This window comes from Manis pentadactyla, chromosome 4 (genome assembly GCF_030020395.1).
Source record: "Manis pentadactyla isolate mManPen7 chromosome 4, mManPen7.hap1, whole genome shotgun sequence".
Lineage (NCBI taxonomy): Eukaryota > Metazoa > Chordata > Mammalia > Pholidota > Manidae > Manis > Manis pentadactyla.
Window position 1 is genome coordinate 143,874,758 of NC_080022.1, and position 25,051 is coordinate 143,899,808.

Below are 25,051 nucleotides of genomic sequence, written 5' to 3' on the forward strand. Positions count from 1 at the left end.
ATGCCTGGAGGGGAGGGCATGAAAAATAACAGCAAGGATGAGGATCCTGCTAGCATTCAGTGTTCGTTAGGCTCTGTTCTAGATGTTTTACATATATTAACTCTTCTAATTTTCCCAACAACCCTTCGAGGTATGGATTATAATAATTTTCATTTCACAGATGAGGAAACCTGATTACAGAGAGTTTAAGGTGAAATAAGTTGCCTAAGGTTTCAAGGCTATTAAGTGACACGTCAGAATTTGAACTCGGGGCATCAGCTCCTCACTGGCAGCACGGTGGTGTGCTGTAAAGGTAGGGGAATGCGGTACCTGGATATCCTTATCAATCCATTGCCGGCCCAGGCCCAGGCCCAGGCCCTGCTCATTCCTGCTGCCCCTAGAAGCCTCGTCTCCAGAAGGGCAGGAAGCCAGGAGTGACTGGCCACTCCTGCTTTTGCTCCATGACAGTGAGGGACAGAGGCTGTGACCTTTGCTCTCAGTCTGTCCTGGGGTTGAGCCAGAGGAAGTGAGCCACACGGTAGCAGGTGGGATTCTGTCCTGTGGGAGCTGGGAGAGGAACTGGAGAGAGCAGCCAAGGGAAGCTTTGGGAAGAGAAGTGGCATCTGTCTTGGTGGTGTTGGGGTGTGATCCCTTTTTGCCCCTCACACATGTCCCCTGCTAGATCCCCTGTGGTGCCCCCTCACCTTCTTGGCCTTTACTGACCCCTGCAGCACTAGGTTGGCAGGATTCCCAGTGTCACCTCTGACCAAGAACAGGTCCTCTGTTGGGCAGAGGCTGAGCACTGTTGTTTTCTGGGGTGTACTGTAGGCAAAGAGGCGAGGCGCACAGCCTGGCAGAGGGCTTAGCAGGTAGTGGGTGTGCAATGCAGGGCTCTCACTGGCTCCCACTGTTGAGTCCCTGCTGTTCTTCTTGTCTGGAATCCTTTTCTCTGCCCACCCTCACGCACTCATACGTACTGTCCCCAGTTCGAGTGTCACTTCCTCAGGGAAGCCTTCCATGATTCTCTCCGACTGTGTCATGTCTGCACCCTGGCAGCACCCATTCTTCTCCTTCAGAGCATTCACTGAAGTTGTAACTAATTAGTTATCCTCTTAATATAATTCTCCAGTGCTAGAGCATTTCATAAGAGCAGTGGATATTTGTTGAAGAAGAGAAGATGGTTCTCTGGTCAGAACTGGTTTCCCATTCTCTCTATCTGGTTTTCCTTGTTTAGCTCGGTTTTGGTTCCAAGAACCCTCCCCCATAACTGGCCCTGGTGACTTGTCTTCAGGACGTTGCCACGTCCCGCCTCCACCCTCCGACTCTGTTTCTTGTGTGCCCAGCCACTTGGCATCTCCCACAGGAGTGGAGGAAAGGGGAGATGGGCTTTAGGCCTGCGGGCGCCTGGGGAAGGGGCTCTGAAAGGAGGCTCCTGGGGATGGCCTGCTTCCTGCCGTGCACTGGAACCTCAGGAGGGCACAAGACTTGGGTGGGAAGCAGATTCGGTGTCACATGGTTCACACAGTGTCCAGCCCAGGGTACCGTAGAGGAATGTGCCTGTCTTACTGGCTGCAGGTCTCTGAGGGGGTGGAATGTGGCCCGGCAGGGCTCACAGCTTCCCCTTCCCTTCTGCTGCGTTCCCTGGACTGCCTGTGTGCTGGAATGTCAGCAGGCTGGGAATTGTCACAGCAAGGATTTTCCCCAGTCAGGGCAACAGATTCCAGCTGGAGCCTGGGGACAGCTCCCACATGGGCAGGGGCTACCAGAGAGGGCGAGGGGAAATGCTAGGGCAGCCCCAGGGGCCCAGGCTCAGTCCCCATCCTCTCTAGGAGATGCAAGCCTGTCTCCCCTTTGGGCCGGGCCAGGGGGAATCTGGGCTTCTGGAGCTGTGAGGCCCAGGAGAGACAGTGGGAGGCCTTGGGAACCAGAGACTGCCTCAGTGAGGAGGGAACATGGCTGGCCGTATCCCACAGGCCTCACTTCCTCCAATGCTTACGTGAGTCAGGAAGGGGAGCCACCTCGGAATCCAACCTCAGGTGGGGCTCTGCCCGCCTGGCCTCAGTGCTCTGGCCTATGGGGGCCACCCAGCCTCAGCAGGAGGTAGCCCTGCTGAGCTTGTCACCCACATCTGCCCTCCACTCTGGGCCCCCAGTGCCTCCAGGGCCAGTTCCCTCTCAGTGACCTTTTCAACCCCTGTGCCCTTTGCCCCCTGATCTCAGTTCCGCCAACTCCTCCCTCGGTTCCCAGTTCTGTAGGGAGCTGACTCACTTCCTCCTTCCCTGCCCAGCTTCTCTCACTGGCGGGCCTGTGGCAGCAGGGTACCCACAGCGGGAGACTCCTCCCAGAGCACTTCCTGGGCTCTTTTCTCTGGCATGGGACTGAAGGTGCCCTGGCCTCTGGGGTTGGGTAGGGAGGGCACATGGCTCTGGGCTGAAGGGAAGGCCAGGTGTGAATGGCCTCCAGAGCATTGGGACAGTCAAGATGTCTTGTTGGACATCAGGAAGTTTTAAAGAGCCCCTGCTCCAAGTCACACTGTGGGTTTGGTTCCACGGAGGGAAAAGGCTGGAGATGCCGTCCCTGTGATCAGGGAGCCTGTGCTTTCCTGCAGCAGAAGACATCTGCCAAAAGGAGGTCTCAGCCAGGAGTGGCAGGGTGAGAGGCCCAGCAGTAACAGCACGGTCAGGGCTGTGACACCCAGTTTCCTGCGCAGCCCCATGTCATCATGGGAAAGCATCTGCAGATCCCTGTGAGGCCTTCCAGGGACATGGTAAAGAGAAGGGTCTGGGCTTCCCTCTGGGGGCCTGCATCCTGCCCCTGCCCCACCTCCCTCCTCTGTGGATTGGCTTGGTTGTGTGGTTGATTGCAGAAGCACTGGCTCCAGAACAGTGAAAGTTTTCCTCCCCAGGTGGGCTGGCATCTTCCATCTTGCCCTCCCTGGAACTGTCTAGGCTGTAGGAGCCTGTATGCCTGGCACTCCAGGCACTGAGGGCTCAGCCTGTGCTGGGCCTGGCACAGCCTTGCATCCTCGTGCACAGGCAGCCTAGGTTACCTAAAGGACATAGGCACAGGGTGATGTCTAGTCCCCACTCACTTGGTCATGTGTCAAGATCAAGCAGTGAGAAGGAAACTGGGCCTGCCGCCTAAGAAGCCTGGGGAACTGCTGTGAGCTATTTTCCTGGAATCAAGTGACCAGCAAACATCCTGATTCCCCTTAGCATATGGCTTTGCCCAGCAGAGCCTCCATTGCAGCCTGCACTGATCCTGACCAACTCTGGCCTCGGGACTTCTGGACAATGACAGGAGTTTCTTTAGGTGAGGTTGGGGGTGACAGGCAAGGATGGGGCCTAGGCTTAGAGAAGGTGAGAGGTTCTAGCCTGTCCATCCTGCCAAATGCCCTCACCCTACTGGGTGGGCGAGGAACCACCCACACAGGCGCATGGATGCCTGTCTGCATTCCTCTCCCAGGGCTTCTTTATCATTCCTTCTCCCACCTATCTTTTCTTGGCCCTGACCTGCAGCAGAACCCGGTGCTGTGACTGGACACTCTACTTGGAAATGGCTTGAGACACATGCATACACACACACACACACAGCAGAATCTAGATTGTCTGGGTCCTTTTCTCTCAGTCTCTTCCAAAGCGTTTCTGCCATCAGCTTCCAGGCCTGACCAGCCTCACCTTCTCTGTCCAGAGGAAGGCTCCAGGGGAGGGGAAGGGAGTTTTCTAGCTTTTATCAGGGCGCTGGATTCCCCACCCAGCCTCTGTGTCTCCCTTGGTCCACTGGTTTGGAGGCCTCCCTTCTGTGCCTCTGAAAGAGGGATCCAAGCTATAATGGGTACTGTAACCTGTCTCCCCACTTATTCTCTTCAAAGTCCCCAAACTGCAGCTCTTTTATTACTATAGAAACAGATGCTTGACAAATACAAAGTTGGATGGAAGGGATGGTTTTGGCCATAGGAACCGCTTCCAGCTCATTTTGGAGAGGAGGAGGAAGACAGCGTAGGCAGAAAGACTCCCAAATCGAGAGGTGCATGTGGTGTATCATTGTGCATATTGGGTATAGCGAGGACTCGGGGGCTGGACTGCTGGGTTTGAATCCTGACCCTGCTGCTTACTAGCTGGGCGACCTTGGGCAAGTTATTTAATTTCTCTGTGTCTCACTTTCCTCATTTGTAAAGTAAGAATAATAATGGCTCTTCCCTAGTTTTGAGGGTTAAATATATCAATACCTATAAATGACTCAGAATAGTGTTATCACTGTCATCATCAACCTGTCTCTGATGTGTTGGGAAGCACTAGGTGCCTGGGAGTGTGGTGGGCCAGCTGCCCACAGGAACGCCTCGGGCCTGTTAATGACTCGGCTCTGCCCTTCATGGGGAGGGCTTTACTTTTGCCCACAGGATGGTGCTTTTGCCCAGAAAGGCCTTCCATGTGGAGATAGGGAAATGAGGCCCAGACTGGCCCCAAGCTGACTCAGGGCCACACAGTGGCCTCAGTGTTCGCCCTAGAGTTTTGCCCTGGGTTTCCAATCTAGCCTGTAGTTGATGCCAGTTTTTGAAATGGTGCTGCTTTTCCTTGACTTCTTCCAGTCGAATTCTTGGCTGATGCCAACACCTTTGGAATACCAGGTATCTTTCTACTTATTTGTTTTTTGGTTGAACAAACTCTGCTTTTTTGTGGACTCTCCACAACTTATTTTGTTCCTGCACATCTGTCTTTCCTCTGATAGTGCATCTGCATTAGGGCTAAGCAGGAACTGAAGACGGAATAGAGGCACAGGACAGAGGCAGCTCTGACCTGCCAGTCCCCAGGCCTATTTTCTGCTCCTTCCATCACACCCACGAGCTGTCCCAGATGCTCCCATTTGGGTTTTCTAACTACTGTAGCAAAACCTTTCAAATTCAGTGCCTGTGAGGGAATGTGGTAGCGGTCAGATCCTTGCCCTATTCCCTAGTTTCCCTGCAGGCCCATGGCTAAGGGAGCTTGTTTGAGCCTCTCACATGGCGAGCCTGCCCTAGAGTCTTTTCTTCATCGTGCTACTCCTCCTCTTCCTGACCAGGTTCCTCCAGTTGGCAATGCAGGGAGGTGCCCAGTTGTGATCCCCACTGCCCCATGGCAGAACTCTTGGCATGCTGCTCAGGGTGAGGCTTCATTGGCCTTATTTGCCCTTGAAAGTTCAGGGTTCTGCTGGGACTTCTCTCCTGGGGAGCAGTGACGTCAGATAAGTCCAGCAGCGGGTGATGTAGGGAAGCCCTCAGGCCACTACATTCCAGATGTCTTAGTCATGCATGGTCCGAAGACTCTGCAGAAACAAGGAACGATTGTGTGGCACTGAGGGGCTTTTTCCCAGGCCTGGGATGCCCTGGGGTGGCGGATGGCTTCCATTCAGCCTTGCCTTTTCAGCCTCTCTGCATCTGGCTTCTGCTCCCAGGCTGGGTGTTAAATCATGGCTGCAGTCTCCTCCCCGACTTCTTTCTGAGGCCCAAGGGTCCAGGTAAGGCACGTGGGAACTGGAGTTTAAGCAGACTCTGGGGAAAGAGTAGTCAGGGCAACACCTGGGGGAGTTCTTGGCAAGGATGACCAGGACAAGTTGAAAGGGAGATCCTCAGACCAGACCTGTCCAGCAAGACATTCTGCAAAGATGGAAATGTTTTATAGTCTGTGCTTTCCAACTCGGTAGCCATCAGCCACATGTAGCTATTGAGCAATTGAAATGTGTCCAGTGTGACTGAGGAAGCAAATTCTAAATTTTATTTGATTTTAATTTCATCTGAAGTATTCCTACCATTTGAATTTAACTTCAACTTAAATAGCCACACCTGGCTAGTGGCTACCACATAGCGGCTCTAAACAGCTCTCAGAAAGAAGAAGTGGGCTGCTGTTTCTTGGAGGCTTGTCTCCTCTTATAGTCCCACTGGTGAGGCTGGGGATGGTGGCATTTTTTCTTCCTTCTCGGAAGGGAGACTTGTCCTTTCTGGCAATTTCTACACTTCACCAACTCTGGAATCCTGATGCCCCAGGGCCAGGAGGTCCCTGGCCATGTGCCACCACAACTGGGGCAGTGCTTCCCCACCTTGCCAAGCATGTTTTCTGCCCAGCTTTGTAATACACAGGTGCTCACATGCCCCAGTGGGTTTGCCCAGGGCTGTTAATGCGGAGGCGGTGGGTTGGTAGGAAAAGTAGAAGCTTTGCTTCTTCCTTCCTGCTTCTAGGGAGATGGGGTTTGAGCTTTATTTTTACTTTGAAGGGTTCTAGAAACAGGCCTGATAGGGGCCTCCAGAGATGAACACAAAGATCCCCAAACATCTATTGAATGTCCACTGTTTAGAGGAATCTGAGGTTTGGCCAACAGAATTGTCCTAACTTTGAGAGTAAGGATCAGAGGCTTCCAACTCTTATACCCAAGAAGACCTCACTGGTATTTTATTTAAATCAGTGTGGCTGACCCTTAAACTAGCTTTTTTTTTTCTTCTGTGGAAATAGAGAAGAGTTGTCGTTTATGTGAAAAAAGAGAACAATAGTTCATTATGTTTATTCTCTCATGTCTGCCAGAACGGGTGGGGATGGGAATATCGTGTATGTGGTACAGTTCGTAGACTTAGTAGTGACCCAGGTCTTGTTGGCATTTGGGGTAAGGGTGTGGAGGATTTTGGGAAACCATCTTCAAGGCTGGCCCTTGGCTTTGGGCTTTGTGGGAGCTTGGCCAAGCAGAGGCAGTTTGGAAATCCCCAGGGGCCATGAGGAAATCCCCAGCAGCTGAGTCCTCAAGGAGCAGCCTGCCCACTGGAGTCACCAGCCTGGTGGTCCTTGCAGACAGGATCTGACTTGGGGCGGCTCCTTGTTTTAGAGAGGGCAAGCCCAAGTGTCCCCGCTTGGGCTCTGTGCCCATGAGATCGTGTGGTGTCACCAGGCTCTGCTCAAACCTTAGGGTGCCGAGGAAGGAGCTGAGGGGTGTCAAGCCTTAAGTCTCAGTGACCACCTCTGCGGCAGTGATCTGGGGGTGCTGGCCACCCTGCGCCCACTGACCGTCCCGTATTGCTTGCCCCAGACCCTTTCCCACCACACAGGCTTCTGTTTATTCACGTATTCATTCATTCGTCATTTTATTACATCAATAAGCATTTACTGCATGCCTACTATATACAGAGACTGTTCTGGGCGTTGAGGATGAAGAAGCGATGAAAACAAAGTCAGCGCAGGGCGCATCCTTGCCGCGTTCCTCCAGGATAAAGCGAGAGGCCATCTTGCTGCTGCAGCCCCCTCCGCCGGGACTCCCGGGGGACGCCTCTTTGGGGGCGGGGCCGGGAGGCCAGGCCTGCGGAGGTGAAATCCCGCGTTCGCGGCGCCGGCGGCCTGGTGAGAAGGGGACGGCCGCCCTCTACAGGGCTTCTGCGGCGCTGCAGGGCGGGTGCACGCCGGGCTCCGGGCGCATGTGCCGGGCATGGCCCCACCCCTGACCCGCCCTTGCGCCGGCCGGCGGGCAGGTCCCGGAAGCACGGGCGCAGCGTGGTCCTGCGGCCCCGGTCCTATAGTCGCCGCAGCCCGGAGGGTGCGAGTGTTCGGTGCAGCCCTGGGCGAGCACCTTTGGCCGTCTCAGGTTTCCTCTCCGCCCTCTTCTCCCTTTCTGCGGCCATCCCTAAGCTTCTTAAAGGGGGGTATGTCCTCTTAGGCTTTGGGATCGACTGGTCATGGCTGTCCAGTAAAATTTACAAAAAAGTTTAGTACGTGGGAGAGTACCAGTCACTGCTAACACTGTTATTTAATGAAAGAGAAGACACTTGTTACACACACACTTTAAAAATAAAAGATAAGTCCCTCCCAAGCAAGGGAAGGCACAGGTGCTGAGGAGCCTCTCACCTGCCATCCACTCCTGGGAGCCCCCCCACCCCAGGAGACGGGCCTTTCCCTAGCCCTGAGACGGAGTGCTTGAAACTGAACTTCCCTAAATAAACATTTCTGTTAGTGACATTTCATACCATTGGAAATAAGTAATAATTCAAGCACTGTATGATTAAGTAACCATTTATGGAGACAGTATTTTTAGCCTTTTTTTAAAAAAAAGGAGTTTTGATTTAAAGAGGAGCTAGGGAGACAAATGGAGTCAGAGGAGCATTCCTTTGTTAAAAGTTAAATAGAACCTCAGGCTCTATGTTTTCCAAGCTATCTCCCTCTAAGCCAGCCTCCATCTGACATCCCTATTTTAGATAGTGGCTTTCACACTGTCCTCTTGAAATCTTGAAAGCTTGAAACCTTAGAGTCCTTGGTTCTTCTTCCCATCTCCCCTCCACCTTCTTGCCTATTTCCTCTTTTCCCCATCCACCTGCCAGAATCCTAGGGCAGACCCTCCTAGTCTTTCATCTGTCCATCACCTTGACTCTCTAATGGTCTTTCAGCTTCCAGCCTCCTTCGCTTCCCAGCATCATTCTGTTTGATCAGCATTCCTACAGCACAGGTTTAATCATGCCCCTTCACTATCTGGAAACTTGCTGTGATTCCCTTTGTGTGCCAGGCAAAGTGGAAGGAAAGGACTCTGGCAGAGTCAAAATGACCTGAGTCCTAACGCTGGCCCTGCCAATCACTGTCGTGATGGTGGACAAGTTATTAAAGCTCTGTAAGCCTGTTTCCCAGTCCACAACTCCCCTTTGCAACACTCACCTCCCAGGGGTTCGTGAGAAAAACGTGTAGCACTGTCCCTGACTCATGGCTATTGCTCCATATGTGCCTTCTCTCCCCTTAGACGGTTTACTGTGCTTTCAATTGCAAGCGACAGAGAGCCCAGCTCAACTGACTTAAAAAGAAGGAATGCATTGGCTCAAATATCTGAAACACCTGGGGCAGAACTGGCTATAGGCTCAGCCTTATCTGGAAACATAGACGCAGTGTGATCAGGACCCAGGCCTTTTTTGTCCCTCAGCTCCTCTTCCATGCTGGCTTGGTCCTCAGACAGTGGTGACAAAATGGCACAGCCCCAGGTTCAAGTCTTGTGGGAAAAGAAGTGTGGCTCTTTCAATAATCCCAAAGTTTCACTGTATGTCCTTAATACTGATTGGGTCACATGCCTTCCATGAACCAATCCATATAGCCTGGGGATATGAAACTCCCATTAGCTGGACTCAAATTGCATGCTGGGATGGGACCCCGGAGGAAAATTGGAGTGCTGTAATCAAAGGATGGAGGAATGGATGGGGGCAGCAGAAGTGCATTGTGTCCCCTGTGCCACACAGGCCTCCTGATCTGGGCCCCACCTACCTTTCCAGCTTTGTGTCTTGTCATTTACCTGTATGTGTTCTATACTTTGTCCAAATTTATTGTCCATGCTTCACGTTTCATGTTTTCCCACCTCCTTGTCTTTTCTTTATTCTATCTGTTCACCCTGGAATTCCCTTCTTCCTTCATCTCCACATTACAAACTTCCTTCTATCTGTCTTCCATGGCCCAGCCCCAAGCTATCTGTGAGCTGTCTGTCTAATTCCCCAACAGGAAAAGATCTCTGCCTCTGAACTTCCCTAAAACATTATCAATGTCCCTTTGGAGCACTGAGCAGATTCTAAACAATTATAATTATTTGGGTGCATTTATTATGTCGTCTGGTCTATGTGTGTGTTGAGGTCAGGAACAGTCAGCTTCATCTTGTTTCACTCACTCACTCAAGCATGGATCGTGCATTGTCTCTGAGCAGGGCCTGGTACGGGTAGATGCTGGGACACAGCGACAAACATACCATCTCTGCCCCAAGAAGCTCACAGCCTAGTGTGAAGAGACCAAAAAGAAGCAGGCATGTGCTTCCCCACAGTGTACATCTTGAGGTATTACACATCAGGGCTTAGTGGAATATGCAAATGCTTCCTTTACTCCCCAGAGCCTCTTGTCTAACTGCCCCCAGCTCTGCGCAGCCACTGCCTGACCCAGTGCCAGAACCAGAGCCAAGGGCCTTTCACTCTCCCCACGCCAACATAGGACAGCAGAGAAGGTGAAGGTGTTACTCTATCTGCCTATCCCTTTGTTCCCTATTCCATTCCACCCACCATATGACACATGTGCCTTTCAGATCCATTAGTTAAATCCAGTGGATATTTATTGAATACCTACTAAATGTCTAGGGCTGAGGAGTGGGATGGGATCTAAAAGCAGTAGAGAATGGTCCCTGTTCTCCAGCGAAAGAAGGCTTAAATATATGACACAAACAGATTGCCATTCAAAACATAGTTTATGCTGTGTAGTCGTGGCATGTACACATTTAACTTCAATGAACTCCACTATATAGTTGTGTAAGAAATTATATTACTGTAGTCTGAAATTGTAAACAGTGTATTTTGTGTACTTTTATTATATGCTGTATGTGACTATACATTATGCTTTTGTCAGATATAAGGAATAGAATATACAAACCATGTGTACTATATACTTGATGAGAAATTTAAGGGATTTTCAAAAGTAATTTTGACTATATTATGCCTTAGCCTTACATGCTGACTTTAGACTGTAACACAATGTGGTATGTGACTCCAAATTTCTAGCAGAGCCCCATATTGAGTATGGTCAAGAACCACCATATGTATGTGATGATATTTAGGTATATATGGTGAGTGCTGTGATTTTTAATAATTTAATCACTGTCTGTAATTTGCCAGGCCTAATGCCAGGTACATCACATGTACTATTTTTAAAAATTGTCACAACAACCTCATAAGGCAGGTATATTGTTATAGGGCAAAAGAGTGGAAACTCTAAGAGGTCAGTAACTTCCACTTAGGTCAGACAGCAAGCAAGAAGCCGAGCTGGGATTCAGACCCAGGCATGTCTGACTGTGAGCGCATGCTCTTTGCACCACATTACTGTGCCGGCCTTGGGCTTCAGGGAAGGCTTTGTAAAGGAGGTGGGACTCAAGGTGGGACCTAGGGAGATGGCAGGGTTGAGCAAGGTGCAGAGGAATTCATAGGTAAAGGCCCTGGTGGTGTGAGGGCAGGGAACCCTGGGAAGGCCTGCCTGAGAGGGTGAGAGTGAGGTGTGCTGGGGCGGGGAAGAAGGCAGGTAGAAAAACAGAGGTGATACGGGAGGAGGGGCCAGGTTACGGCCGTCCCTGGAGGCAGGCCATGGGGCCTGGGGGCGGTCTGGCCGGCTGTGGCAGTGCCTGCGTGGCCCCTTGGAGCTGTAGGTTAGGCTTACTGAAGACGCGGGCTGGGCCCCCAGACAGCACCAACCTTGGAGCAGCAGAGGGACCATGTGAGGCTGAGTGGGTTGCCAGGGCCTCTGGTTTCCTGTCTGAATGACAAAGGGAAATGAAACTGCTTTGTGATGAGCTCCATTAGTAACACAGATCATCTCAGAGACAGAAGTGACTGGATCTAGTCACCCGAATAGAGAAGAGGAGTGGGTGGATGTGTGGTTACTCGTAATTCACAGCAAGACCTTGCAGAAAAAGTGACACCACAGTCACCCAGAAGTCATCTTCCAGAGCACTGCTGAATGGCAGGTGGGCCTAAAAGGCCCTGGAGCAGCCAAATAGAGGACACCAAGTCTGCCTGAGAAATCCAGGCCCTTCCCTCTCAGGAGAGCCTGTAGGCTGACTGACATCCCACTGGTTCTGCTTGGGACTCTGTTCTGTTGGCCTTGATTATCTGGCTTTCTAGCCTTGGCAGAAATGGCATATTAGAAGGAAGCAAGACTGCTGGGGACAGGCATGCAGACAGGCAGAGCGACAGCCGATGGCCCGACAGGAGTAGGGGACAAAAGAATTAAAGAGCAGATGTACAGACACAAAGGGCATCTGGCCTTCCTAACATGGGCCTAGAGCAAGGTTTCAGGCTGACTGCAGTGCCTAGGTCGGGGCTGGTGCCCCTTGAGAGTGGCTTGGGGGTCGGTGGGGCAGAAGCCTGGCTGGGAAGCCACACTTGTCACCCTGGGGTGAGGTGCCCTTCAGCACAGGATGGAATGGATTGGGCTCAAGAGGGGAAGCTGAGTTGAGATGAGTTCAGAGTGTTTTCCTTCTGTCTATAAAATGTTTATTTTTATGATTGCAAATAGTAAAAGAATTTTAAAAACTACTTAAAATAGAAGATATTTTGTCCCTTTAAGGGGATAGGCCTCAGTTACCCAGAAACCTTTTTTATGATGCCTCTCTTTTCCCACTAATGAACACAGATAATAATAGTTCAAACTATTGAAAACTTCTTTTTTCTATAAGTTTATTAAAAACTCATGGCTGGACAGTGTTCTTAGAGTTTTGCAAGTGCTAATTCATTTAGCCCCAACTATTATTTTCCCATTTCGCTGGTGAATAAATTGAAGCACAGGATTAAATTGTACAGCTCACTACATGGAAGAACCAAGACTGAACCAGGTGGTCTGGCTCTGGAAAGTCTCACTCCTAACCATGGCACACCATGAATAATTCCTTTAAAGCAGTGGTTCCCAGAATCACCTAGAGGGCTGGTTGAAACACAGATATGGGGCAAGGCTCTATTTCCAGAGTTTCTGATTCAGCAGGACTGGGGGCCCCTAGAATCAGCGTTTCTAACTAGTTCCTAAGTGATGCGGATGCTGCTGGTTGGGGGACCACACTGTACAGCCAAAGCCCCCTCACTCACCAAGATTCCACCAATCTCACACTAATCTTGTAAAAGAGTCAGTGCAGGCACAGTCCTCATTCCCAGATGCAGGCCATTTGAGTTGCCTGCCTGTGATCACACAGCTAAATCATCCATCCATTCATTGACTCACTCATTGATTTAACAGATGGGCACCTCTGCACTAGGCCTTATGCTGGCCTTGGAGTTGAGAAGTCCTCAGCCTTGGCTGTATGTAAAAATCAGCTGTGGGAGCTTTTAAAAAATCCCAGTGCCTAGGCTTCCCTCCCAGAGCAATTAAATCAGAAACTGGGGGGAAGGAGTGGGATCTAGGCATCAGTATTTTTTAAGTCCCACAGGGGATTTCAATGTGCCGCTGAGGTTGATGACTAGTATGTCAAGAAGGCACTGGGGATATGAAGACCTGTGACATGGCCCATGCCCCAGAAGGGCCAGGCAATCTCCCAGGGAAGACACACCACTCCTTAGAGAGCCCCACGTCTTAATGGCCAGGTATGGCTGTGCTTGTACAGTGTGTGGTAGACAGGAGGCAGAGCTTGGCTTTGGTCCTCTGGGGCAGTGTTTGCCACCTTCTCCCAGAGAAAGTGGTACCGTTTACAGGAGCCCCTGGGCTCGGAGGACTGGCCAGGTGACAGGCCTCAGGTCTCCACCCTGCTCAGGTATTGCCAGAGACAGCTCTGCTCCCGGGCTTCTGAGCTCCACACCCTCAGTCCTCCCTTTTTTTTTCCTGGAGAACAAGGGAGAGGCAATGACTGTTTACTTTTATCTGCAGAGCTGACAGTTTCAGAAAAAGCTGCATTTGACTCCTTCTCATCTGCTCCCAGCGCCCATTTCAGCCTCCTGGGTCCCCAGCCCTGGTCTGGGTGTTTTGTGGTGCAAACTGAAGGGTGGGGGTCAGGGTTTCCCTTCAGGAGGAACACTGGTGTTTTACCAGCAGCCCTTGTTCATTGGCCAGACACCCACGATTTCCTCTGCCTGCAGGGCCCCCCCACCACACCTTGCCTGCCGCACCCTGCTCTGTGCCCAGGCAGTAGCTGGCTGTGTCCGGGAGAGGTATGTGCAGAGTGCAGGTTCCTCCACGCAGGTCCCCAGTGTAATTATTATATCAAAGCAGGTGGGCCTTGGACTGATCATGTAGGTCTCCTGCTCCTGCCAGACTTTACAGGCTGGTGGTGTGGCTGCTTTTGGGTGCAGTGTGCCGTTGCCCTGTGTGTTGTACTAGGTGTGACGCTAGTGGTTATCTTGGTCTCTGCTGCAGTAATCAGATGGCTGGGGTGAGCCTGTGATTTGTGTGCACTGTGACTGAGTGTTCATGCGTGATGAGGTGTGTGTGCATGTGTGTGTGTGTGTGTGTGTGTGTGTGTGCATGTACATAAACGTACATGTGCTTGTCTCAGACCTGGCCTGTGGGGCCGGGGGCTGCAGGTCTCAAATTCCTCTGCTATTTTTAGGGGCCATATCAGCTCAGCTGTCCAGCAGGCCGGGTGTGTGTCAGTAGGAAAGTCCTACCCTCCCTGTCCCTTGTCCTTGCCCCTAACCCTCAAACATACATGGCCCCCACCCCATGCCCTTACTCTAAGGGCCACCTCCTTTCCCATCCAGGCGCTGTGTCACCCTCGCCCCCCCAGCCTGCCTGGGCCCGCAGTCCTCCAGGCCCCTCACTGTGACTGGCTCCAGCCAGGGTTGGGCAGCTCCTGACGGGCGGGGCCTGGGAGAGGGAGGGGAATGGGGCGGGGCTGCAGCCCATGCTATTTTGAGCGGCTAACGGAGCAGCATTGGAGAGAAGACTCCTTGCTCTGGGCTGCTCCAGGCCAGGCCATGCGGGTGAGTGTCCCTCTGACCCCCCACCCCGGAAATGTCCCCGGCTCCTCGTGCTGTTTCCTCATTTAGGAAAGGAGGGGCCCTTTGTTATTTCCCCAGATGTGGCTGAAGTAGGTGGGGGGAGGGTGGGGCTGCCTTGGGGTTCCCTCTGAGCCTCCTGGTTGGGAGGGAGTTACCCAGCCACCCCCACCCCACCCCCACCCCGCAGCCTCAAGCCCCTTAGAGGCCAGGCGCAGGGCCTCCTGGCCTGTCTCCCCACTGTGGGAACTTTGGAGGGAGCACCATCTTGTAAACGTCAGTGGGACTGCATCGGCCTCCCCACAGGCCGTGACACGCCTTCCCCATGAGCACTCAGGCCTTCGCTCCTTGGAGCATTACTTCTGTCCAAAGCCTGGAACCCCAGCAACTCCCGGGAAGTCTTGTCCCCTGCTTTGTGTTGCCAGTGTTGCCCTCCACCCCCTTTCCTCCTGATGGACAAGAGGCTTGATTCTTGGAGTTGCCAGGGATTCCCCCCTTTCATTGTCCCCAAGAGTGGACTCAGCAGAGCCTCCTCCATTTCTGTGGATCCACACTTGGAAGGGGCACAGATGGCATCTTGGGGATGCCCTGACTGACTGTGGTCTCTTTTTAGTACAGATTATTCCAGAGGAGTAAGTTCTTTAAAAAAAGCAAGTGAGGAGATACATAGCTTCCTCCTAGTCCCCGCTGCTCCCTTGCGCCACCCCTCCCGGCCACCAAGGGTCAGGTCTTCAGTTGTGTCAGCAGTTGGCAGCGCGAGTGGGCTGGCCTGGTGTGGGGGTGTATCAGGAGCCTGAGATGTGCTCGTGAGCATTCCTGTCTCCCTGTGCCCAAGGATTTCCCCACCCAGCCTCCAAACTGGCACCAGCGCTGAGGTGTGTGTGGGCAGGCTGGGGGTGGAGCCGGAGAGACCCCCACCAGGAGAGGGATTGCTTCCTGGCCCAGCTTACTCCTCCCAACCCCAGGCCCCCGGTACTGGGTCACAGATTTGGGGCCATGCACGCTGAGGGCCAGGCAGTTGGCAGAGTGCCCTGGAGAGGAGCAGTGGGTATCCCCAGGGATGGGAGGCCTCCTGCAGGTCGGCCGTTGGAGGAGGAGCTCCTCTTTTGTGCAACTGCGGCAGCAGCAGGAAGCCGGTCCAACACACCTGCTTCCTCCAGACTGGCCTGCGTGGCCATGACCGCAGGGGCTTGGCTGCTTTCTGCTGTGCCCTGGGTGGGGGCAGGGCTGTCACTGGGGCTGGTCCAAAGGGCCAGAGCATCCCAGCAAGCTCTTCTCCCCTCCTCCGGCTGGCAGCGGGGCCTTCAGGCCACTTCCGGCAGATCTGCTGTTCCTCCCAAGCAGCTCCGTGTAAAGCTTCCTCGGGTCATAGGTGTGGGGGCAGGTCATCTCTGGAAACCCCTGCTCTCTACCCAGGCCATTGTTCTGGTGGATAATATTGTGGGAGGACCACAGTGCCAGGGAGCTAGGACATGGGGCAGGGCTTGCCTCATCCCTTCAAGTGGGCCTTGGAGCTTCTTGCTGAGGACAACTGGGTGTGAGCCCTAATTTGCCACTTGCTGCTATTTTGCAGCACTGGTGCCAGTTTTGAGGCTGAAGTGGGGAAGTCCTTGGGCACAGAGAGATACAAATGACTCGGACAAGTCATTTCTGAGCCACCTTTTGCTCATTAGTAAAGTAGGAATCACACTAGTATCTATTTCAGAGGGATGTTGTGAGGAGTGAATGAGAGACTGCATGTAAAGCATTCAGCACAGCACCCTTCATGTGTGCTCAGTGAAGTTAGCTCTGTACTGGTACTACTGTTATTTCTTCCCCATACCTTCCTCTTCCCCCGATCTTTAGATAGGTTGGTGCTAGGTTGGGACTGGTAAGGAGATTTGTCTGGGAGCCACCCCCTATGCCTCAGAATGGGAAGGGGAAGAGGGGTTGCCACGCTTCTTTGTTCAAATGAGAAGCCCAGTGTGGGCATGAGTGTTGGCAGAGGGGAGAGGTGCGGAGCTCCCCGGCCACAGGCGGTGGGATTGTTCTTCCTCTGGGCACTCTCTTTCTCAGGACCACCTGGTGTCCTTGGGGGGCTCAGACGTCTGGCACAGACACTTGGGCCTGGAGGCATTTGTTTGTCCAGGCTGGGCATTCCCCGCCTGCCACGTGGTTAGTGGGTGGAAGGTCTGGTGATCCCACATTCCCTCCTGAGAGGGGCACAGGGGATGATAAGCTGGGGGCCCGTGGTCCTTGCCGGAAATGCCGATGGTGAAACCAGCCTGGCCCAGTCCCCTGAATGCTGGAAATCTTCCCGGGCTGAGCATAGATGGGTCCCTCCACACATTCTTGGATTTCTCCTGTTTGAGAACAAATGCTTTTAGCTGTTATCTTCTCTGCTTTTTCTTCCTTTATTGACTATTTAGCCATCTTCCTAATAGAAATAAATAGTAAGTAACAAATATATAACAAAATAAGTACCAAGTGTCCCTGTTGTATCTAATTCACACAGTTTATAAGATTATTATGTCACTGTTTGCATACAACTTAGGTTCTAGTTTTTGATTGATGTTATTTGAGAAGGAGTTTTTCATGTGGTTCCATTGTCCACATATTTGTGAGTCTAAATGGCACCTTACAGGACATTGTGTGGAAGTACCACAGTGGACCTAACCCCTCCCTAACCCCAGGCTTTTGGGTTGTTTGCAATTTGAGCTGTTGTACACAGTGCATCTTTAAAGTCTTTGCAGGAGTTTGTGGGTTTTTTCTTCCTCTTTCTTTCTTTAAATCAGCTCATTGCTTATACATTCCTGAAGATGGGATGACTTAGGCCAGAGGATGATGCATTTTATGACTACTATTGCTCCACAAATAGCTACTAAACAATATGAGAGTGCCCCTGCCCTCCCCTCAACCCCAAGACATTGAGTTTACTATCTATTTGTTGCTAAGTGTAGAGAGTGTACCTAGGTGGCAAGTGTTATTCTCCATAGTTTACAGTTGAGGGAAGAGACGAGGTGAAAATAAGAGGTTCGCCAAAGATCTGTGTCGCAGCATGGCCAAACGTTTGAAGTACCCACCATGCGATGGGTACATAGAGCCCTGCCTGTGGGGAAATCACAGTCTGGGGTATGATACAGACACATGAGCAGCTCCCTAGCATCCATCCTTGTGGTGACCTCCAGTGCTGCCACTTGCTGGCTGTGGGGCCCTCAGCAAGGTGTATGCCCTCTGATTTCCTTACTGGAAAATGTGTTGGTAGGAGGGTTAAATGAGGAGACATTATGAAGTGACTGTTGCTGTGCCTGGCTCATAGTAAGTTTCTCTTGCTTTCTCTCAAGAGAAGAGGCCAGAAGTGCCAGTGACGGGGCAGATGGTCAGGGCCTCCAAGGGCGCCTGAGTCATGGTGGAGTCTGTCTTTGCACGTCCAGAGACTTGACTTGGGCACGTTGAGCACTAGTAAACACCACGCTCAGTCGGTGCTGTAGCTTGATCCAGACTTCTTGACCCTTGACCCTGACATGGCATAGTCACCAGAGCTGGCTACTAAGGATGACTCAGGCCCTCTGACCCTGCCTAACACAGCAGAAAAGGTGGGCCTCTTGGGAGCAGCAAAGGGACTTGGGTTCGAATCCCAGCTCTGTGACTTAATCTCTTTCTGAGTCATCTTCCTCATCTGAAAACTGAGAATAATAATTCCCATGTCATGAAACTGTTGTAAGATTTATATTTGAATATGTGTGTTAATACTTTTATAGGGCCCGTCTTACTGAAGGTGTTCTATATTCAGTAGTTAACAATGTTGGAAATGGCTAAAATCTCTAGGGAAGAGAGGCCTTAGCATCACGCTGCACAGAGCCATTCATTTCCAGCTCTGGCTGTGACCGTAGTGGAGACATTGCCACCATCTGTAGGGCTGAGTTCCTTACCTGTTCTGTATCAGATGAAGTCAAGTTATCCTTCATCCCAAGCAAATCTTAGTTAAAATCTAGTGAGAAGGAGAGAGGAGAAATATCCAGGCAGTTCTGCGCAAAAGCCACAGAGAGAATTTCTCTGGGGAGGACCCCACATTTGTGTTCAAAGTGCCGCTCCTAAACTGGCGGGAGGAGCAGGCCCTGGTGTGAGCGGCCCTGCGTCCTCACTGCCCAGGCGAATAGGCTCCACCCTGCACTGGTAGAAAAACTTGAATAGGAGTTCAAAGAACAAACGAGTTAATTAATTGAACAAAAAAGCTTCAAGTCTAGCTTATGAACTGGATAATAAAATAGAAAAGTTAACACAGGCAAATTATAATTTTAAAATTATCTAATTTTTCACGGTTAATTCACAATAAGCAGTAATAAAAATGAGCAAGTTCTTAAACTCCACTGAATGGATTCTTTGGATGAAGTGTCTCCCTGGGCTGAGGCTGCCTCTGCCTGTTTCTAAGCCTCGGACAGGACTGCTCTGCAGTTCGCAGGCCTCCCGCCCCTCTCAGATGATGGTGTGCCGCTGCAGAGCTGCTGCAGTTCTGGAGAAGCTTCCTCAAGGCCCTCCGAGGCCACAGGCCTGCAACCCCTGGTTCATAGACCCCCAGGGCGCCAGCCTGGAAAGGACTTTAGCCATCCCCTAATCTAGACTCAGCCATCCCCTAATTCTGCAGAGAGGCCCAGAGGGGTGAAATGGCTTATGCAGGAGCACACAGCTTCCAAGGGCAGAAAGGTCTACACTCTGTACCCCACCTTGCCTTCTCTTTCCTCTAACATTTTATTCCTCTCTTCTCTGACCTTTTGAGCTGTGTAATCATTCACTCCATCTTTCCTTTCCCCTGTTGCCCACAGTGTTTTTGTCCCAGCAGATCCTGACTTTTAGGAAGACTCCGAGTCCCTGAGGGACCCTGCCCCCCGTTTCTTCTCTGACCCAGGGTGCAGGCTATCTTCGGCACTATGGCCTTTTCATCAAGGTTCGCCTTCTGGGAGCAAAAGGAAAGTTGGATTTTGAAATCTTTATTCTTTTCTGATGTGCTTGGCATGGTGTGTCCTGCAAGAGACTGGCTTGTGATGGAGCTTTGGAAGCTAGAGCTGGATCGGGGCCTGTGTGTGTGGAGTGGGGGCTGGGGAGCAGGACCAAGGGGCCGGTGAGCTCCCTGTTCTGTCTGGATGGGCTCCTGCACTGAGCCATGCTCCTCCCCTGGGCTGCCTTCTGTCCCTCAGTGGCCCTCCAAGTTAACCCCTCCACACCCTTCCCACCTGCTGCTCCAGCTCCTCCCTGGGAATATGAGCTGCTGTGGAGGGACCACTGGGGATGGCTTTGGCTCTGTGGGCTCTGGAACTGGCCCTTCCGAGTCTAGGGTCTGTGGTGGGTAAGGGGAGAAGGAGGTAAGAGTTGGGAGCCAGGCTAGTAGGCCACCTGGGTCCCGAGGGTGTTTCAGGCTGCAGACCTGGGCGTGCCTTTGTGCTGTACACAGTCCCCAGCTGGGCCATGACCTATAACAGACAGAGCCCTTGGGGGCGGGGGGACAGTGAGTCAGCCTCAGGCTAAATCCAGAGCTGAGCTCAGAGCTGGGCCTAGTGTCCCAGACATTTCGGGGGGTAGCCAGTGCTACCCTCAATGCCTCAGCACTTGGGCAAGACGCCTGGGGTCCCAAGCTCAAGCCACCTGAAGGAGGACAGATTTGGAGCTGGTGAAGAACACGGAGTGTACTTGGAATCCGGGTCATCCCTGTGCCCTAACTAACAGCACTGCACGCAGGAATTAGTGTCTTTGTGGTTTGTGAGCACTAGCTGTTCTCTAACCTGTGTGCCCGGGAGCTAAAGCATGGTGTGGTCGCTGGGGGTGTTGGATGGGGTGGCGTGGGGGCGTTGGTTGGGGACAGCAGGCGCAAGCCTAGACTCTGCCACTCCTCTTCCTTCCCTTTCCACCAGCCCCTCCTTCCCTTTCTCTGCTCCATTCCCAATTTTTTAAGTAGTGGCAGCGTCCACTCTGATGAATAATTGCCATTTTTGTTCTGTCTGTGGCTTTGAAGCTTGAGCCCATTGAAAATAGCTCCACGCACAAGAAGCAACTTTAAAACCACCACAGCCATCGTGTCAGTGCCCCAGGCACTGAGAATTAGAGCTCAAAACAGCTGTGAGCCCTGATTACAAGTGGAGAGCCCCTGAGGTGGATAATTAACATGATTCTGGACCATTTTCTGAGGGTCTCTTCCTTTAGGGATCAAGGACTCCTTCCTGTGCTCCTACCCCATTGTGCCAGGAAGGAAAGGCCTTCTGAGGATAGGGGTGCTCACAGACCTGTCTTTTTCCCATGCTCCTAAATGGGGAGAAAAGAGACGAAATCCACTAGGGGTCTGAGCTTTTGGAGGGAGAGATGCTAGTGAGGGGGAGGGGTGGGCTCCTTCAGACTTGAGGCCTGGCCCCCAGAGTCTGTTCTGAGCCAGTCTCCAAATGCACAGAACTGTCAGAGCACCCACATTGTCCCTTTCTAGATTCGTGGTGGTGGCTGCTACTTCCCCAGCTCTGCTCCTTTCCTCTGACTCAGACCAGCTAGTTCCTGGGCTGAGCACAAGCCCCTGGCAGAGCAGCCAGAGCTCAGGCATCTTTCCTTCCTCCACACCCGCCCCTGACCTCCCTCGGCAGCAGCACGGCTGGCAGTCTTGTGGGTCTGAGGTTGGGAAAATATCTGGCCTCCTGAATCTCTGCCTCTGCCCCATTTCCTGCCTCCAGCCAGAGCTCAGCCATCTGGCTGGGAAGGCCCACAGGCTCTGGGCTGGGGGAAAATCATAGAGACCTAGAGGCAAGCCAGAGCCAGCCTGGTAGGGGCTGCTGTCCGCCCTGGCCCAGCAGCCCCCACACTGGGGTTATCCCCTCCTCCTTAGTCACTGGGTCAGGGGACTCTGTTTGGACCACTTCTTGCCTAAGTTGGGAATGACTGTTGAGTTTCGCATGAGTTGAATTATCTCTCTATCCACCCTGTGACTGAGGCCGTGATGTCACTCTTGTGGGTGGACCTCTTTAGACAGCCCAAGTGGGCCATGTAGCTGGTCACTGAGGGCAGGGCTACATGGCTTTCACCCCTGAGGAGCTTCTTCATTCTTGAGGTTGTCACAGAACAATCTTGCCCCCAGGATAGGCTATCTGTTGCTCATGTTTCTAGTCCCAGGACTCCTGAGCATGCAGGAACCCTACCTCCTAGGGAGAGATGGTGCCCTTTGGCAGTGTTTTCTTCTGCTTTCAGTGCTGAGTCTCCCCGCCCTGACCAGCCAGTGACTTCTTTGTCTGCTCCCCCAGGTTAAAGAGGAGGACAAAACTCTGCTGAAGCCTGGCCCTCCTGGCAAGGAGGAAGGGGCTGTAAGTGTTCCTCCAAGACCACTGAGTGTGTGTGTGGGGGGGATGTCCGCCAGCCCTGGCCTGGTGTGTGAGGCAGTTGCATGGAGCAGACAGGGGGCAGGCGTGGCAGGGTGCCCTTTCCTATGGGGTGGCTACAGGGAGTGCCGACGAAGAGGCAGAGAGCATGGCATGTGTGGAGGAGATGGGAAGGAATGCCGAGGCACTTTGGGGACCTCCCCGTAAGCCTGCTTTTTGGTCCCAACTTTAGTTCTGGTTTCCTGAACCCTTTGGTACTAGAGAGGCTTAGGTGGGCAAACTCTTAGGTCAGGGAGCACCAAATGAGAGCTCAGCTGTTGGGACTCTTCGTCCTGCTCTGAGTGGCACAAGACAAGGGCAGGAAGGATTTCACCACAGCTGCTGCTGTCTTTTTCTGAGACCTGTCAGCTGCTTGGTGTGGGTGATCTGGAGGCAGGCTCCGGCTGCCCAGTGCCCCCTGCTCTCATTCTGCCTTAGGATAGAGACTCTGAATAAAGCTGGACTCTTATGGCAAGAGAGGGAATATGCTTCCAGAACTGCCTGGTGTAGTTAGGAGAGGGCTGCTGTTGGCACAGGAGGCAGGTGTGCCCAAGGCCCCTGGGAGGAGCTGGGTCATAAAACAGATCATACTTCCCAGACACTGCCTGACCCAGCTCCCCCCACTTCCTTGGATGGGGAGATTTGGTTAGCCAGGCACGGTGGCTTCCACCTGATCTGTAAATAATCCTGCAAGACTAGCCTGCGGTTCACAGGGATGTGTTTGAGGTATGTGTGGGAGAGGCCTTGGAGTGTCCCAGAGATTTTATGAAAATTACACATAAAGTGCTTTGAAGAGCTCCTGACACATAATGAGCACTGTATAAGTGTTAGCAGTACCTGCCATCCCTGTGTCACCAGCATTGGCATCGTTTTCAGTGGGAGGATGGGAGGAAAGCCAGAAAGCCAGAAGAGAGAAGGGGAGGGAGCAGGACCCGGCAGCTGGGGCCGCTAGCCAGCTATGCAGTGCCCTGCCACGCCAGGGAGCACTCTGGGTTTAAGAGGTTGGGGAAGAAGCACCTTCCAGTCCTCCCCTCCCACTCCTGCACAGGGCCATCCTGCAGCTGAGGCCTGGACTGAGGTTACTTGGCTCAGCTTCACTCAGGACTTGGGGCAACCTCTCCACATGACAGCCAGCCCCTCACAGAGCCCAGTGCCCAGGTACCTAGACCCAAGGTCATCATTTTGGGGAACGAGAACTCCAGCACAGCTCGTTAATGGCAGGGCATTGCCTGAGCAGTAAGGAACCCCCAGGTTAACCTTGCTCACCCCCCAGGCAGTGTGGCTGGCTTTGCAGGAAACTGCTCCGCCACTAGCCAGCTTGGCCTTCCCAGTGGCAGTCCCTTGGGACCACAGACAGCTGCCACCAGTGTTAGGGGAAGGATGGGTGCACCAGGCAGAGTGTACCAGCGTCCTCCAGTCAGCTCCTAGGTGCTCAGAGGCTGAGAGGCTGTCTGAACCAGGGCCCCAGCTCTAGGGCAGAGTGGAGCTGCCAGCTCTTGGGTGCTTAACCCTTTGTGGGCCACAGCTTCCTCTGCTTTTTTGTGTGTGCCTCTGCTTCCTCCCATTATTCATCAGACACACTCTGGGAGCTAGGAGGTCTCCAGCCCATGAGAGGTTTGCAAGAGAAAAACTGCAAAGTGACTGTCAGGAAGCAGGCTGAGGTAGAAGCTTCCTGGGCCAGCACTGGGTTTCCACAGCCCTTGAGAGTACGGGAGAAAGGTGGACAGTGGCCGTGGACCAGAGGAGTGGGGAGAGGGGAGGCTTGGCATCTCTTGGGGCCAGGAGTTGCCTCTTGACTTTTGTTTCACTGGGATGGGCAGGCTCCATCTGAATGTCCAGAAAACAGGGTAATAGAAGGACCAGGAACCGCAAAGCTAGAGAGTTCCAGAGTTCAGCGTAGGCCTGGTGGTAGGACTGATGGCAGGAATTGGTTGTTTGACCTCCCCATGTTCCATCTCTGCTGTTCCGGCTGTGAGAGAGGGGCTCACCTGGGTCAGGGCTGCCCTGACATAGAGCCAGTAACCCCAGGGCACCTCATTGCCTCCAGACACTCTGTACTGGCATCTCATAGCCCCCGGCTAGGCTTGTGGAAGAGGAGTCAAAGGCTTGGGTGTAATTGTCCTATCTGGAATACCGATCAAGGGCTTCCTGCCCAGGCTCTCAGGGCCATGCAGTCTGGAATGGATGAACAGAAGGTGTGCCCCAGGGCTAGGCGTATGCTCACGCCTTTTACTGGGCAGGTGGGCAGGGATGCAGGGCTGATGCTAACGTCTCCTTGTGTTTGTGTGACTGTAGCTAGAGGGCAGCTCGAAGGACGGCAGTGGCCCATCTAGGAATCCTCAGCCTTCCTCCAGCCCAGTACCCTCAGAGACCTCCCAGAGAGCCAAGAGCCCCGTGCCCACACTTGCCATGAACGGGCTGGGGACTGCCCCAGCAGAAGGCCCAACCGAGGAGGCCCAGGGCCTGTCCCGGAAGAGGGTGGCGAATGCAGTGAGGAAGGTGGTAAGCAAGGTGCTCCCTGGCGAGGAGCCAGGGGGCGCCAGGGAGCCCCTGAGCAAAGGGGTCAGATCCCCTGAGTACCCACCTCGAGGCAAGAGGGGAGAAAAGACAGCCCCTGGGCCCAAGCCGCCTCCACCTCCACCTCCCGCTGCTCCACCGAAGCCTGAAATAAAGAAGGAGGCAGCCAAGGATGAGCTCTCTGTGGGCCTGCGGAGCCTCATGTCCCGGGGCAGAGGCAAGGACCACAAGCCCCGTGGCAGACAGTCCTCTGGGAAGGGGGAGAAACCCTCCAGCCTGGAGTCGGGCTCCTTGGGGAAACCAGGCTCCCCAGAGGTGGTGGGCTCCCCAGCCAAGCCTGAACCCCCAGAGAAGCAGTGTTCCCCAGTCCCACCAGAAGAGCTGGAGGACCCAGGCTCTGCTGGCCTGAAGTCGGACCTCACTGGATTGCAGCAGTGCAAGGAACCAGCCCCCGACGGGCAGCAGGAGGTACCTGAGTGTGTCACTAACCTCCCAGGCTCCTCACCACCCTTGCTTAAGGGCCAGGCACCCTCACAGCCGGCTTCCCCAAGCCTCCTCCACAAGCCCGCATGACTCAGAAGCTGGGCCCGGCCGTGCGCGGATAGCAGGGCTGCATGGCTTCCTTCACCGAACGCTGGAGCCTTCGGTGGCCTGTGCTCCGGGATGGGACCTGCTAACCAGCACACTGCTGTTCTTGGACGTTTTTTATGTGGGAGTCAGGACCTGGACCCCAGTGACATAGTGACAGCTTGAGGCTCTAGATCCC

At 53.1% G+C, this 25,051-nt stretch overlaps 1 protein-coding gene across 15 annotated transcripts in view; it reads left to right on the forward strand.

Annotated features, from left to right (window-relative positions):
* Window positions 1-25,051, forward strand: part of MYO18A (myosin XVIIIA) — a 91,389-nt gene that overhangs the window by 17,631 nt on the left and 48,707 nt on the right. For 7 of the 15 annotated variants that reach the window (XM_057501097.1, XM_057501098.1, XM_036889787.2 and 4 more), the window contains exon 1: window positions 24,064-24,753. The exons of 4 other annotated variants lie outside the window; for them this stretch is intronic. In XM_057501097.1, the coding sequence (XP_057357080.1) occupies window positions 24,178-24,753 (576 nt within the window). In that variant the 5' untranslated portion in view covers window positions 24,064-24,177. Of the gene's footprint in view, window positions 1-14,320; window positions 14,390-19,215; window positions 19,349-19,924; window positions 20,065-21,652; window positions 21,715-24,063; window positions 24,754-25,051 lie in introns of those variants that run through there. 4 more of the 15 variants (XM_057501094.1, XM_057501095.1, XM_057501096.1 and 1 more) reach the window with 4 other exon arrangements.